The sequence below is a fragment of the Acromyrmex echinatior genome, chromosome 1 (assembly GCF_024713525.1).
Source record: "Acromyrmex echinatior isolate Ae372 chromosome 1, ASM2471352v2, whole genome shotgun sequence".
Taxonomy (NCBI): Eukaryota; Metazoa; Arthropoda; class Insecta; order Hymenoptera; family Formicidae; genus Acromyrmex; species Acromyrmex echinatior.
The window spans coordinates 20,808,739-20,824,663 of record NC_141852.1 but is presented as its reverse complement, the minus strand read 5'-3'; the positions used below and the strand labels follow the sequence as shown (position 1 = coordinate 20,824,663).

The 15,925-nt window shown below is 35.1% G+C and overlaps 2 protein-coding genes across 2 annotated transcripts; one reads left to right on the top strand and one right to left on the bottom strand.

The window, feature by feature from the left end:
• The first annotated feature begins 876 nt into the window (after window positions 1-876).
• Window positions 877-15,883, top strand: LOC105153098 (E3 ubiquitin-protein ligase RNF19A). The gene is made up of 13 exons (XM_011067736.2): window positions 877-1,221; window positions 4,094-4,339; window positions 4,419-4,561; window positions 4,666-4,855; window positions 5,594-5,905; window positions 5,974-6,118; window positions 6,216-6,352; window positions 6,473-6,570; window positions 12,455-12,653; window positions 12,796-12,991; window positions 13,069-13,234; window positions 13,380-13,762; window positions 13,832-15,883. The coding sequence occupies exons 2-13, from the start codon at window positions 4,180-4,182 to the stop codon at window positions 14,076-14,078; spliced, it is 2,376 nt and encodes a 791-aa protein (XP_011066038.2). The 5' UTR covers window positions 877-1,221; window positions 4,094-4,179; the 3' UTR covers window positions 14,079-15,883.
• LOC105153096 (uncharacterized) lies at window positions 6,513-9,766 on the bottom strand. The gene is made up of 3 exons (XM_011067735.2): window positions 9,070-9,766; window positions 8,734-8,967; window positions 6,513-8,646 (listed from the first exon to the last, which is right to left on the bottom strand). The coding sequence occupies exons 1-3, from the start codon at window positions 9,187-9,189 to the stop codon at window positions 7,696-7,698; spliced, it is 1,305 nt and encodes a 434-aa protein (XP_011066037.1). The 5' UTR covers window positions 9,190-9,766; the 3' UTR covers window positions 6,513-7,695.
• Window positions 15,884-15,925: the final 42 nt, after the last annotated feature.

Genomic DNA, 15,925 nt, shown 5'->3' with positions numbered 1-15,925 from the left:
CGTTTTTTTTACATAAATATTTATACAATATATATATTTGTAAATTTATGTTATATCTGTTCTAGAATTATAATTTCTGTATATAAAATTTACGGGAAATATCACGCTACATAATATTTTAATTTCTTTATTATATATATTAGAAATTAAAAAATATGTAAAATGAAAATGTGCATATATCAATCCGTGTAAATATTTGTCAAAACCAATTTTTGCATTAGCTTATATTATACCAATCACGTACTTCTTTCTGATTGCGATAATCAAAATAAAATTCTTACAAGTATTATTTGTTATGTGTATATATATATATATATATATATATATATATATATACACATATATACATAACAAATAATACTAGTAAGAATTTTATATATATACATATATATGTATATGTGGCATACTGTATGTAAACACAATTCTAGATAATTATGACGATTATTTTTGTATATGAAGAAAACAAGATACAAATCATCGATACAAATTACACTGAATTGATTTATTATTGCGATGCAATTAATCTTCATGTCGATTCAAGCTATTTATCATCATTAAATTAATTTCTTTTTCTTTTTATGTTAGATCTCTGGCCTGTGTTACACTTCTCTCATATGCTTGTCATGCACATTGATTATTCAATTGCCACAAACATATTAAATTAATTTATAACTTACAAAGATAAAAGTTTTTTTCAAATTAAATTTATAACAATTATATAAATAAATCCTTGATACACCAAAAATCTTCATATAGTTGATTGAAAAAAGAAAATAAGTAGAGAAAAAAAAATCTTTAAATGTGAAAAATTGACTTGCGTTCAGCGGAAACAGCAGTTTCTATTTATATTAAAGTATCTTACAATAGTTCCTAAGTTGCTTTTTTTTTGCTAAATGCAATCATTCTGCTGTATTGGTTCGCCTCCGCAGTTTTAAATTCTCGCGGCTCGTTCGCGCATAATGTCGATCATTGCCGCTGGGTGGCGCCATTATCGCGTGTATCAAAGTTGTGATCGTTGCGATCTACTTCAATGATCAATCTATTTCAGACTCTTTTCCGCAATGCCGTCGTAATCGGAACAGTCAGCTGTTGTGTCGAAGTGAACATCCTTAACCAACAAATTGTGCCGATAGTTGGCCAGTTTTATACGACTCGATTGATTCTCGACGAGCCGTGCTTATCTCGGCGATCGACTAGCCTGCGCTCAACAGCACGGCGAAGGTACGTTTTTCCTCGGCAACGGTAAGCACGCATTGCCCGTCGTGGGAGAGATCAAGTCACGGTCTCTCGGCACCTTTGCATTTGCATCAGCGAATGCCAGTCATTAGGCCACACGAGCCATGAAGCGTGTTCGCGAACGGAGATAAGACGTAGGATTTTTCACGAGCCGCGCCTTATCTCGAGCACCTCTCTCGTTGGAGAGCGAAAAAAAAGGAATAAGCGTATACTCCGTCATCTCGCGGCATTTGCTGACGCACGTTGGCGACGAGTAAACAGAATCATCGAAAGTGCGAGTCTGTCAGCATATTTTTTTTATCATCTTTGTCGCACGTACGTACGCACGTTCGCTCGATCACGCATCAGTAGCAATCATTCGACACGAGAACGCGAGATCCTGAGATTCGAGACAGTCCGCGTGACGGTATTTTGTCGCTGTGATCTCCCGCTGCGTCTTTGATGACAGCTCTCCCGCGATGGACGATACCACGTTTAAATCGTCGCAATAGAGATGTCCAAACGAGCTGCGTCGTGACTAATTCCGATCCGATTGTGCGGCTAATTCCGATTATAACAAATCGTCGAGCAGTAATTTTTTACGAATTAGCGAATTTAAATTTATTGATCCAGCGGAAATTTGTCTTGAACGAATGTGAAAGTATATAAAGTTGGCTTAATTTTGTGATAGCGATTCTGTATTGAAACAAGAAAATACATGGATGACGTCATCGTCGTCGTAAGAGACAACTTTCCCTTTTTGTGAGGTCTCATTTATATTTTATATTAATATTTTAATTTGTATTATTATTTGTCTCGTTCATTTTACATCATTTATTTGTGTTTCGCATTAATCTTTCATATTGTTTGTTCAATGTTTAGTGTTCAAAAAATTTTGATAAATCAAATTGTGAATATATAAATAAATAGTAATTTATTTGTCAATAATATCCAAAATCCAAAATCGGGATATAAGACGTCTTAAAGACATTTCAATAACATTTTTGTAAGCTGAAAGACGTCTTATGTTTCTATCAATATACAATAAATTATCTTTAATTTCAATTCAACTTATATTTTTAACTTTTTTTTTAATTCTTAGAACTAGAAAGAGATAAAAAGTTAGTTAAACCTTAAAGTTAAGATTAAAATTAAACTACATTAGTAGAAATTAAAGATGTCTTATGTCCTGATTTTAGACTCTGTGTTGTCCAAGTATCTTCAGGTCTCCAAGCAGACCTTGCTTTAATGGTCATTCAAGTTTGCTGTCAAGCGTCATTCAATTGTGTAACGTAATACGGTACGAGGAAAATAATCCTTCACTAATGCTTAGCACATGATAATATGCATTTTATATCAGTAGGGCCGGTTTATGAAAGATAACGAGCGTGATACAATCTCGAAAATATGCGTATCACAGAGAGTGAGAGTCTGCAGGGATACGATCTCTCCTTTGCGGACCGTACGTGTCGATTTTAAATATTGCAACACTCATAATTCATGTGTCCTATAGACGTGATGAAATCACTGATGTGCCATCGCGTTTGTGCGTTTGCAATTCAACTTGTATCATTCCTTTCTCGGAGAAAGCGGCGAATCGTTTTGACAAAAACGTGTTAAAAATACCGGATGACCGTGCGCACATATTGTAGCTGGAATAAAAAAAAAACTAGTCTCGGCCACTTTTTCGAAGATATGAAACCGCATTTGCGAGATCAGTTATCACGGATGTAGCAGATAAAATCTGTCAGAATATTCATTTCTATCAATGTAAATTGTAAAAGTTTGATCTCGATTTAATTTACTTTTTATTTTTATCTAATTCTAGAAAAGAACTTAAAAAACTAGTTCTAAGAATTAGAAGTAGAAAATTAATGCGAATAAATTAAATCGAAATTAAAATTAATCTACATTGATACATATATTAGGTGTTGGAATTAATTCGTAGCGTTTTACAAGTGATGGGAAGTACTTTCATTAATGTATTTTTTAATGCTCATGTGAAATAAATAACATTCTTTCATTAAAAAACTCTACGAATTAATTCCAACACCTAATAGAAATGGACATTATAGATTAGATATTTTCCACACACGCCATTTTGTTAACTCACTTGAGTTTTTCGTCTTCGAAGATTAAAAAAATTAATTTAAATTTTAATATGAATATTTAATACGAAAGTATACAACAGAAACTTGTATTGCATATTTTTGTAATATTCACAATAAATATATTATTTTTCAAAAGAATATTATGATTATGTTCAAAATTCCTGTCGGCAAAAGTAATTTCGGCATAATTCGTACAATTTATTCGTGTATATGCATATTTTGTTCAGTTTATTGTATTCGATCATTGGTTTTATTTTTATAACACCTTGATATATACCTATAACCATAACGCGGCCTGAGTATAAATGTTTCTCCAACGTCTCGCGGATGAAGACATGATATTCATTAAGTTCTCAATTATTTCTGCAATGAATCATATGAATGACAACGACAATGAATAAGCGAGATCATTGTTATTGCCGCGGTCACGTATGCAATACCAAGTTTGTGAAGTCTATTCATGCTGTTAATTAATAGATTCGATATTTCGTGTATCATATTTTACGTAATTGTATCTATATAACATACATAAAAAAGAAAACAGCATATTGATCGGTATAATATCTCAACGAAATTTTGTTTGAACAGCTGCGTTTATTTATCGGATGTACGAATTTTAATCTCTATGCAATATAATTTAATCGAAATACGATTTTTACAAATTAATATTATATAATTCAATGCTTTCATAAAAGTTTTATTAATAATTTGATTAATTAATATTTTAAGGTATTATAATTAATTATAATTGTCTATTATGATTTCAGAACGTATCATTCTGAACATTACGAAGCAAATTATGACAACTTTTCTTTCTGGCAATCTGTAACATTTCCCCAATACTTCTCTCAAAATGTTTAAAGAAAACGAAAATGGCGTAGGTGGTTGCAATGGTGCACCTCGTCCTCGAAGATTATTTCCCCGATTTTCCCTGCGAAGATTATTGTATTCCAGTCCGCTTATTGGTCGACGCATCGCAAGAACTCCTAGTGCAAGTAATAGGAATGCAAAAGGTAATTTCAAGTTCTATTAATCTGACACACATAATTGAAAGTGAGCATAATTTTTCAAAATAAAAAAACATTTTTACAGCCAAAGATCAAGCAAGCGGCAGAGCAACAGATGTTGAAAAAGGAGAGGCCAGAGTAAGTAACGGTTCGAGTCATTTCCAGTTTCATAATATAGACTTACAGCGTGCTCCTAGCAAAGGTTCTGTGCTTTCTTCTGCAGGAAAGGTATTTATAAAACGAAATAACATTTATACATTTCAAAAAGCTGAGTAAAAATCATTTTTTTATCAATAAGTTTTCATTATTAAATCTTATTTTTATTATTTCAGAGTAATGAAAATGGATTAATGGAATGTCCATTATGTTTGGCCGAATTGCCAGTAGAATTTTTTCCTATTATTCAATCTTGCCATCATCGCAGTTGCTACGATTGTTTTCAACAATATCTGAAAGTGGAAATCTCTGAATCAAGAGTTAATATTGCTTGCCCTGAGTGTTCAGAACCGTTACATCCAAATGGTGAGTATATTACAGGGTGGGCCATCTATTGGTACGTTTTTAAAAATGCGATCAAATGAGCATACATTGATATTTTTTATTAATTTTTTTTTTGTTGTGAAGCTAAAAGTATCCGCGTCAAGAATGAAAAACGATTTCGTTCATGTGGCTCCCTCTACTGGCCTTACAGTATGCCATTCGGTCACCCCAATTATTAATGACATTTTGGACTACCTCGGCGCCAATTTCACTCAAAACAGTCGTAATATTGTTTTTCAAAGCTGGAATTGTCTCACACTTTGGGCCACAGCCTCAATATTCTCGGGTGTGCGCACTGTCCGAGCTCTGGGACCACTTCTGTCATCCACTAACATCCCTTTCTCACGAACTTTCCTCACCAATTTGCGTATAGCTCCTTCGGTGGGTGCTCTATCACGACCCATATTTCTTTTCAAAATTCGTACAGTTTCGGCGACACAGCACTGACTTTGAAAATAAGTTTTTAAAATTTCAAAACGCTCTTCAAGAGAAAACATGTTGTTTCGTGCCGCGGACGGTATGACTAATAAACTGTCAAAATTTCGGGTCTGTAGCTCGTTCGGTGTTGCCATACGACGAAATTCAAAAACGTACCAATAGATGGCCCACCCTGTATAAGTATGCATAATAATTACATTGTTCTAACATTTCATATCCTATTTTTTATAAGATTCAAAAGTTCCTATCACTCACAATCTTTCGTGTTACATTTTTGTATAGATATTCGGATGATTTTGAATGATCAAACGCAGTTAGAGAAGTATGAAGATTTTATGGTTCGAAGAGTACTTGCCATAGAGCCTGATGCAAGATGGTGTCCTGCTCCAGATTGTAGTTTTGCTGTAATTGCTAGTGGTTGCGCCTCATGTCCAAAATTACGTTGCGAACGACCAGGCTGCGATTCGTACTTTTGCTATCATTGTAAAGCACGGTGGCATCCTAACCAAACGTGCGATGCTGCTAGAGCGCAACGATCTCAATATTACGAGCGCAGCTCTTCTCTAAGTTTCAGTCAAACTGATTCTCAACACAGTAAGTCTTACGAATTAATATTTATTTAACTAATATCAAATTATACTTAAATTTTGTGATCTGTTTAGGAGATGACATAAAACCGTGTCCCAGATGTCAAGTTCTAATCGTCAAAATGGACGATGGAAGTTGCAACCACATGACTTGTGCAGTTTGCGGTGCTGAATTTTGTTGGCTTTGTATGAAAGAAATTAGTGATCTTCATTATCTTAGGTATTTTGAATAAAGTTATATAAATGCATACAACATCTATATGAATGTATATAACAAATATACTTAAACGTATATAATTCTTCTATTTTATTTATAGTCCTTCTGGCTGTACTTTTTGGGGTAAAAAGCCATGGTCCAGAAAGAAAAAGATTCTTTGGCAACTTGGAACTTTGGTGGGAGCACCAATTGGGATTGGTCTCGTCGCCGGCATAGCATTTCCAGCTATGATTATAGGTTGGTTGTACTATATTAACAGATTATATTGCAACAGCGTAAATATATATATTTACAGTGTAAATATATATAGCATCGAAAAAATGTGTTATTACAAACATTATATATTTTGTGTTTAAGGTATACCGGTATGGGTAGGTCAAAAATTGTATACGAGATATGAGAAGGCCAACAAGCACAAGAGAAATGCCTTTATTGCAGGAGGAGTCACTGCATCAGTAAGTTTATTAAATATTTTTTATAATCATTAAAGTATGTGCTACTTTCAATGTTTGCAAGTTAGTTACTAACGTATCAGATAGTATGGTTGTGTCTAAATATTCGTGATAAGCATTATTTATTCTAAATGTTTTGTTAATATTTTTCGTCTTACGAGAATACTAAAAGTAAATAATTGATCGTGTAAATTCTTTTTGTGACCGAAAGAAAAAAAGAAAAGTGCATCTATATCAATTGCAATAGGAACTTTGTTTACTATTCGTGATAACATCGAAGTATATTTTATCCATATAGTTTATACAGAGAAAATGGATAGTACAATAATTGTATACATAGCATTAACAAAACAGCGCATTCGCTGGAATAATTATCGGAAGAAGTTTATCACGGGATGTATACGGACAAATGGAACGTAATTGTTTTATGTTTTATATGTATATCTCGAAAATACTCTATAACTTTGATATATATCCTATCATTAATCACGGATCTAGCTGATTTCGTTTTAATAATTGTATCACAACTACTTGCATAAATCTTTAACGACTTGGCACAGCGCATTAAAGACGTCTATTAGCAGTTTATATCTGAGCAGAAACCGAATTGAACATTAGAGAAACTTACGTCTATTAAGAAATCAATTTTTTTACGTAGCTTCTTCCAGGAAATTTGCTTTCGATTTTATCTTACTTTTGAGACTTTCATCAAATTGCAAGTGACTTTTGCATGAATAGTCATTAAAATATTACAGCTTTTAAGGAATAATAGTTGATAGGTTGTCAAAGCTTACATTAATATATAACTAAGACATCTATCGTATCCTCTAAGCATATCGATCTTGACTCATCTTGTCCCGCTCGTTTTACAATTAGTATCTTGTCGAAATTAGACAAAATCGAGTAGTTTTTAATGTCTATATTTTTTCGACATGTTTTCTTTACAACTATCTTCTTCGGTGCTGGCATTCATGTTGCTAGCTTAAGCTTCTTTTAGGTTGAAAACACAAAAATTGCGTCTTTAAACTACAAACGGGCTATCTATTGCTTCACATGAAATTTCGCTTAGAGTCAGCCTTGACAGAAATATTAATTCTTCGGTATATACGCTAACCGTGGCAGCGGTGATTAAGAGTCAGTTTCGTTTGTCGCGATAATGGCTTCGTCTGTTAGTACGCCATCGTTATATAGATCTTCGAGAACGTCAATCAGTCGTTGCTCCGTGCGGGGATCACCGAGTGCGACGTCCACCGATCCTATGCAAAGTAAAAGTGCCAATAGTTGGGACTTTCTATAGTCCTTATCGAGATCCTTTCTGGTGTAACCTAAATCCTTGACGATATTTAGGCCAAGACGTAAGCACGTCCAGTTCAGCTTGTCCCAATACTTATCCAAAAGCGTTTTAGTGTACTTGCGCCGTAATTCGGTAGGCACTGAACTCACCAACAACAATGCGACATCGTTCGTCGGTCGGCTATAAGTGACCATCTGCCAGTCAAGAATGCGACATTCCGGAGGTCTGTTATTCGTGAAAAGTAAATTATTGCTCCAAAAGTCTGTGTGAGTTATCAATGCCAACGGACCTTCCGGAGCGAGAAGAGCCGAAATAATATCTTTAGTGCGAGGTCGTAGAACTAGCAGAGTTTTGAGAATCGTCTCCAATCCTGGTCTACTCTTCAGGAAGCGCGCCAGCTGCGGTAAACCGCGTTCTACCAGTTGCTGATACGAATCCGTTGCTTTTGCCGTTTGGAATAGAAACGGATAACGCTCGGATAGAGATTGTCCGTCTATGACCTTCATCGACAGGGAATGGGCATGTATCCGGGCGATGGCGTCTAACGCTGCCATCGCTTGGTCTAAAGTTAATCCTCTCGAGAATTCAACGCTGTTATAATTTTCGCTTAAGTCGCTCAATACTAGCATTGATTCCGGTGGCACTGGGCTGTCGTCGGTTCCGCCTGCAGGGCTATAATGAGCGTGGTAGCATTTTGGAACTGGTAGTATGATGCGGTTTTCATATTCATCTTCATTATTCTTCGCTATCTGTCTTTTATAGAATTCCCGTAAATCTGGCATCACCTAGTATACAAACGCATAAAAAATCGTCAAACAAGAAAAAATTTCAAATCTCAATTTCAATCTTATTTCGATTACCTATCGCCTTACCTGCGTATAAAATTTAATTTCTCGGAGATCGAATTGGCCTTCTGTAACGAAAAAGCGGCTAAATGGATCCTTGGGGAGTTGCTTTATGATCAAGGAATCTTTGCATTTATCAGTCGGCTTGTTTGTTATAGTTGTAAGTGCTGCTAAATATTTTACCGTGACGCTGGTGATAGCGCTCAGCACACTTTCGCTCGTCGTGCATCCAGAATTTACGTTAAATTCCACAACTTTAACCTAAATAAATCATTCAATGTTTGAATCAGACGTTAACTATCGTACATATATCTAACGCGAGCATTAATATAAATCTCTATTTCACTTGTTTACATGACTAACCGCTTTGCCCTTGTAGTATTTTGATAATATACTTTCGAGCCACTCCTTCCGGACCTCCCAATCCGAGACAATTTGTTCTTCCCCGCAGGAAGTGTCGGTCTCGTCGTCCAAGTCGGACATGACTTCTTCTGATTTGTTCTTCAGCAACCCTCCTCTTTTCCTCTATCTCTCTCTTCGTCAATATCCTACTAGCGCGACTAGGTGATGCTTCTGACGATCCTCTCGCTTGGCGCACAACTATCTGACTTCAGTCGGTTAACAAAGCATGTGTTCCGTCAAATGACGATGCGCCCCACCGATATACAGCGGACGATGTTACGTAGTTAAATTATCGCACGTACACACGCGCGACGTGCACGCACACGCGTATACACGTTAATTATTAACGATGCGTACGTGTGTTCGCTACCGTGAAATCACCGTCGCTGAATGAGCCTCGTTACGTGCCGCTGCCTCTTCCCGGTTACGTCCACCGATTCTGCGCCGATTTGGAGTGGACCGTAGTTGGCGTAGTTCGATGCCCCAGCATGGGCGGAGAGAATAATTGTCTTTTTATTTTAATCGACACGCCCTTGGAGCACCAACCGATCAGTCTTCTTCCTTTATCTAGGCGCACCAAGCGCGCATTATTATTCTTAATTGCCACGGAGCGACGTGGACCTCAGTACTGACCAATGCAACGCATGTTCCATTATCGCCTACCTTGGGCTTGGTACTCTGCCGCCAATGCAGGGTGGGGCGAGGAAGATATCACGACTCGTGCGCATGTCTACTCCCGACTCACGATCAATATTCTTCCTTCTGCTCCTCCCCAGAGGCGTGCAAAAAGAATTAGGCGCCCGCGTGCAAAAATAATTTTGCCGCCCCAAAAGTGTGCACATATAATTATCTGTACCTAGAGATCCTTGACTTATTAAAAATAATTATTAAAAAAAGACAAGAAAGGAAGATTATGCAAGATATATGTTAAAATATTGGACAATTGTTGAATTTAGGAGCCTCATCTCCGATCTTGATAAAATTAGTCTCATTCAACACGTTTTTGTATGAAATGAAGGAATCTGGCAAAAAAGTGTCGCTCTGTCCCGCGAAGAGCCGAGATATTAATTGTAAAGTTGACAGATAGGTTAGGAAATCTGTCACATCAATGGCATACAGAGTTATATAAATTCTCTGCTTTAGAAACACAAATTTACTGCTTTAAAAACGCAAATTCACTGCTTCGTGAAGCCTCTTTGCTAACCCTCTATGCCATTGATGTGACAGATTTCCTAACTTGAATATCTGTCAACTTTAGTATCGAATCAGACTAATTTTATCAAGATCGGAGGTGAGGCCTCTAAAGTCAACAATTACCAAATATTGAGTTACACAAAAGTTCGTAGCGCTACTTCATTTCTATCACATCTTTATAAGTTTAAAAAAAAATTGGCAATTATACCCTTCGTATAATGAACAAGTTTTTTAATGAACTTTAAGAATCTATTTTTTAAACTGCGGTATGATGATTTTTAACGGAATCGTCAACGAAGTGCTCCCTTTATTTAACCTGCGATAATTCACAGTAATAAAAGCGCAGTAAAAATCTTAGGAACATTTTTAAAAACCATTTTGTAGGCAGAAAACTTTAAGCTTTCACATTAGACAATTGAAAATTTGTTTAAGTTTTTTTTTGGGACACGTGACAGGCCCACAAAGTGAGAAAAAAAAATTCCCATATTATTCAGCTCGTAGTTTTCTATATGCAAAAATGATCAAACTCACAGAAACTCAAAAGATACAGCGATAAAAAACATTTTAAAACCCCTTTTTTAAATGTAATTTTTTTCATTTTTAAGGTTTTAGCAACACTTGAATTTTGATGTTTGTAGCGCTATAAGCTTTTTTTCTAATGCAATAGGTAAGAATGAGGAAGACAATTTTAATGAAAACTGCTAATACTTAAGAAGCTGTGACTCCATTGCATTTGTAGTAGGTTCAAGTATAATGAGTCTTCGACCGCCTCTCTGCAGGCTTTAACACCGTCTGCGCGCTATGCACGCATTGCACGCTTACTAGGCACGCCCCTGCTCCTCCCTACCTGTTTGTGCACGCATTCAGATTTCTTAGATTTGTTTTTTATTACTGCATTGAACTGCACTAGAGCTTTCCTTCTCACTTTTGCCAAATTTCAAACATATATTTTATTTTAAATGCATACAAAAAGGACCGATTAACAACGCTCGTGAATATCATTTATCTTTATTTAACATTTAATAAGCAACAAAGATGAAATGATTTTTAATAAAGATTCTCTAATAAGAGTCTAGATGTGTGATTAGAGCAAGTTTTTATTAGTGTCTGCCATTTTCCAGCAACTCCTAAGGGAAAAAGAGAGAGAGAAAGAGAGAGGAGAAAGAGATAGAGCAGAAAGAGAAAGAAATAATTAATGTAGTTCTCTCTCGCGTAATTTTGCTGAAACTAGAGACCCTGCACACACACACACAAAATGCGATTCGTATCTAGGAAGTCGGTTGTATCTTAAATGAAAATGATAAAATTGATCAAATTCTCTAAATGTTGACCAATAAAATTATAAATATTCTTGTGACTTTTTGTTCACTTTTATAATTTTTATCTCGTTTCGATATACACAATCGATAGGCAGACTCTTAGAGGATTTCTAATTTTTAACCGTTGTAAGTGTGAATCGGATCTAACTCAGTCTAACTCAGTCAGCCCTGTGTAAAGAAACAGACCTCTTCCATCTTCGGCCGTATGCCGACTCCGTTCCCGAAGTCTAGCAGGAAATCTGAAAATTGGAGCGCGATAATGCACCTCCGACAGCTCCTAAATTCATTGCTCTACGTTGATGGCTGTGCGAGCTAGTACGATGTGCCGTATTTCATTTCCTTCTAAGATTGCGGGACAAGCGAAATCGTTCCAAGCATGGAAACGTAGCACGCTGATAAATGTGTAGTAAAAAATGTAAAATCTCTTGAGACTCGAGAAGCGCTTGAATATTGTTCTGGATAAGATAAAAAAACCAGCTATCGCTTTGAGATATAAGTGAAACAGGATATTACATTAACGGAAATGATTAATTTAAATTGATTATCTCTGTTTATCGAAAACATCATTTATTTGGCTTTACCGAGCGACGTGAGCATTAAACTTTCATTATCGGAATTCTTTATAACTCTATGTAGCTACATTGTGACCTTCGATATGTATCCGAGACTGTTCCTATTTATATTACTTAACAAGTGTCGGACGTGGCATTATTTAAAGCAAGGAGTAGCCCTAAAGACGCCAATAACATGCACACTTTGTTATCCTAGTAAGCGATGTGGATAACATTTTTTTAACAAAGGCGTTTATTAATTTATCGTCATGACTCTTACAGGTCTTAGTATCACCAGTGTTAGCAGGATTAGCCGTGGGTATTGGTGTGCCCATTTTGCTATTCTACGTGTATGGCGTGGTTCCAGTATCCCTCTGCCGAAGCGGAGGTTGTGGCGTCTCTACGAGCGGCACCGGAGTGCGATTTGAATTTGATGACGAGAATGAGCTGATGGGGGCTCTAGGCGTCCGTAATGGAGGAGGTAAATATGATGCATTTGTGCCATGCACGTTCCACTCGATTAAATCCATCTTATCCACGTGTGTGCCGCGGCTATTCATACCCCCTTATCGAGGTCGGATTATCGCGATCGAAACCCCTATTACAAAACCGTCATATTACAGATGCGGCATCAATAGACGTCGCAAGTCATCGCGGTGGTAATCCATCGATAGGGGAGGCCTCCCTTTCATTGGGTAGTGGAAGTCAGTTGGAGAAATTAGGCCGGGAAAATGATCGCGAAAGCGCTAGCAATGTGGCTCTTGCTGGTACGAGCCTCGCGGGAAGTATAGCCTCCAGTGTGCTACCTGGAGGTCAAAGGTATTAGTATTCGTTTTTCATTTGTTAAATTGAATAATGCGTTTTTCACTAATATGTTCGATTACATGTGCACGCAGATTGGAAGTACAGGCTGACGTTACATCTACTCAACGTTTCAGTTTATGTAGTGAGACGGCCTCCGCGGCTACTAGTTTGTCTGAAAAGTCTGTAAATGCTTCTATCGCTTTAGACGATGGTGCGGCCTCCACGAGAGCTTTGGCAGGTTCCGTTCTTAACTTCAAGGTATTTAATCCTGATAAATATTAAATAGGAAATTTTTTGTTTTAATATTAAAATGTCCGATTGATTGATCTGATTGATTGTCTGATTGAAAAAGTATCAAAATAATTTTTAAATCCCATTATTTTTATTATTGTCTTTTATATAGATGGATGGTAGTTCACTCAGTGGTGGCAGAAGCACAGAAGGAGAACAGGCAGCTAGTTCTGCTAACGGTGGTCACATGGACTCCGCTGGACAAGCTACTTCTTTGAGCTCGCTAGAAGAAGTGGCACCTGGTTTAGCAAAACGTATCCGTCGTAAACTTACATTTGACCGTCAATGCAGTGATTCCAGTAGTTGGACTATGTGCGGAGAGGATGGCGGTTCGGAACGTGTACGATTTGACGATCATGTCAGCGTAATCGAAGCTGATCAAGAGAGGATAGTGGGTAGCAAATTGGAAGGTTGCGCAGTAAATAATCGCTCAGCAGGAGGGCGGAAGCGAAACAAGGATTCAGAGATAGAAATGGAGGTTCAAAAGACATCTAAGTACGAATCGCAACTAAATGTTAAATGACGAATAAAAGCGAAATTATTGCGATAATATTGTTTGTTTAGGAGTTCGAATGGTGAATTAAATGCTGAGAGTCCTGTGGACGATACTTCGCGGGAACGCGTCAACGTAGCCACTTTGAGAAATGTATTTTTTCACGCTTCAGCGGTATCTACGGATCGCGAGAAACGATTGTCTGTTATAGAGGAACCAATGCCGACCGTGTCGCAGATTTCTGGTAATCAGATTTTTGTGCCTCCACATGACGAGTGTCAAAGCCCTACTAGTACGGACGAGAGCTTACAATGCTAAACAAAATTAAGACTGAATGTTATGGACGTCATGGTATGTTTGTGTCTCTCAAACGGTCACAATGTATGTATAGATGCATATATACATATTCTTGAGTGTGTATATATGTATTAAATTACATAACTATAATAACGTAAGTATAAACGCGAAAATTGTACATACTTACATATGCAACACGCAGTATAGTTCAAATCTTACATGTGAAAAAAAAATGTGGTAAAACAATTTTACTGTGCATTTGCGCTGTGATTATGCATATACTAGAAATTTGTGAATATTTACGCACATACATAAAACAAATGTGTACTGGCCTCCAATTCGTTATAAACGATGAAAAAAGGTTAATGAAATTTTCTTTTGCCAATATTTTGTGACTAAATATCGTTATTATATATATAACAGATAAAATAATCTTATATTATAACTTATATCTAAATTATTCGTCAGCTTCCAAAATCCGGTTTGTAACGAACAGGTGGACAATACAAAATTAAGAAAAAATTACAATGAAAGTTAATACCGCGAATTGTCGTTGCATTTTATAAATCGAAAACTGCTCATTACATCTTTAAGTATTACGCGTTCTCGCTTAATGTAATCGGTCTATATATATATATATATATATATATATATATATAAAAGAATAATTGAATATGAATATTCTCCAAAAAAACATGTTTCCCCTTACTGTATAAAAATATATGTACAAGTATTTTTATTTCTATAAAAATAATATTTTTTTCTTACATTATATTGAAATGGAAAAAATTGTACTTCCATATGTGATAAATAGTATGGAATACGTATGTATAATACAAATATAATATAAATGAAATATATATATATATATATTTAGAAACATACATATATATATATATATATATATATATATATATATATATACACACATACAATTATAATTTCCAATATGTATGTATAGAATCTATTATGAATTTATTTAAAAATTATTCTGTAAATTTGTTTAATTTAACAAAATAACAATTGTGGTTTTATATTATTTTTGCATTTGTCAGTTCGTATGAAACAATTGACCATCGATACTAATGTGATTAAATAATTTTAAAAAGTCTACACTGGAAGTAGTGCTTTATCAATTAGTTTCTTTTTTTGTAATTTTTTATCTATAATTCTGTAAGGGATTTAAATATGCATGCATATTAGTTTTATAAAAAGAATTTTGTTCAAAAGTATTATAGCCATTTTGATTCTAAATGTTTTACTCTTTTATAAAATAAAGAATAATATAAAATGTATTAATCGGTAGTTTTACAAAAAAATTACTTTGTATACACATAAGTAGAAAAAAAAATCGAATTTTGAACAATAAACTGCCGCATCTTCTTTATATATGTGCAAACAGTTATATTTAAACAAAATTTACATAAACGTATCTATTCAAAATCATTAATACATTTGGAAGCATATGGAAGAAGTAGCAAAATAAATATACTTTTAATGCTTACGTTAATTATTGATTTAAAAAAATTAAATAATCAAGTTCTTATTTTTTTAAATATAAGTATATCTTACAATATATTACAAATTCTTATTTCGAAATATAAATATTGATTCTTAATCTATTTATGCTCTTATAAAAATTAGCCTAACCCGCACAAATGATATGATTTCATATTCAATTGTGAATAATTGTATAGTTTCTAGATGCTATTTTTTGTAAATATATAATACATGCAATATGTTTCCTAATTATATATCATAGTATTTGCTATATATTTTTATCATTCAACAGAAATTTTGTTTTTATTAAATTGAAATAATTGAAATATGATGTGATAGCATATATACTGAAAGTTCGTAATAGCGCG

Coding starts and splice junctions, on each gene's coding strand:
- LOC105153098 (XM_011067736.2), top strand. CDS start 4,180: ATGTTTAAAGAAAACGAAAATGGCGTAGGTGGTTGCAATGGTGCACCT. Junction 12,992..13,068: donor GTGCTACCTGGAGGTCAAAG/GTATTAGTATTC, acceptor ATGTGCACGCAG/ATTGGAAGTACAGGCTGACG. Junction 13,235..13,379: donor GTTCCGTTCTTAACTTCAAG/GTATTTAATCCT, acceptor TCTTTTATATAG/ATGGATGGTAGTTCACTCAG.
- LOC105153096 (XM_011067735.2), bottom strand. CDS start 9,189: ATGTCCGACTTGGACGACGAGACCGACACTTCCTGCGGGGAAGAACAA. Junction 8,968..9,069: donor AATACTACAAGGGCAAAGCG/GTTAGTCATGTA, acceptor TGATTTATTTAG/GTTAAAGTTGTGGAATTTAA. Junction 8,647..8,733: donor AAATTAAATTTTATACGCAG/GTAAGGCGATAG, acceptor TTTGTATACTAG/GTGATGCCAGATTTACGGGA.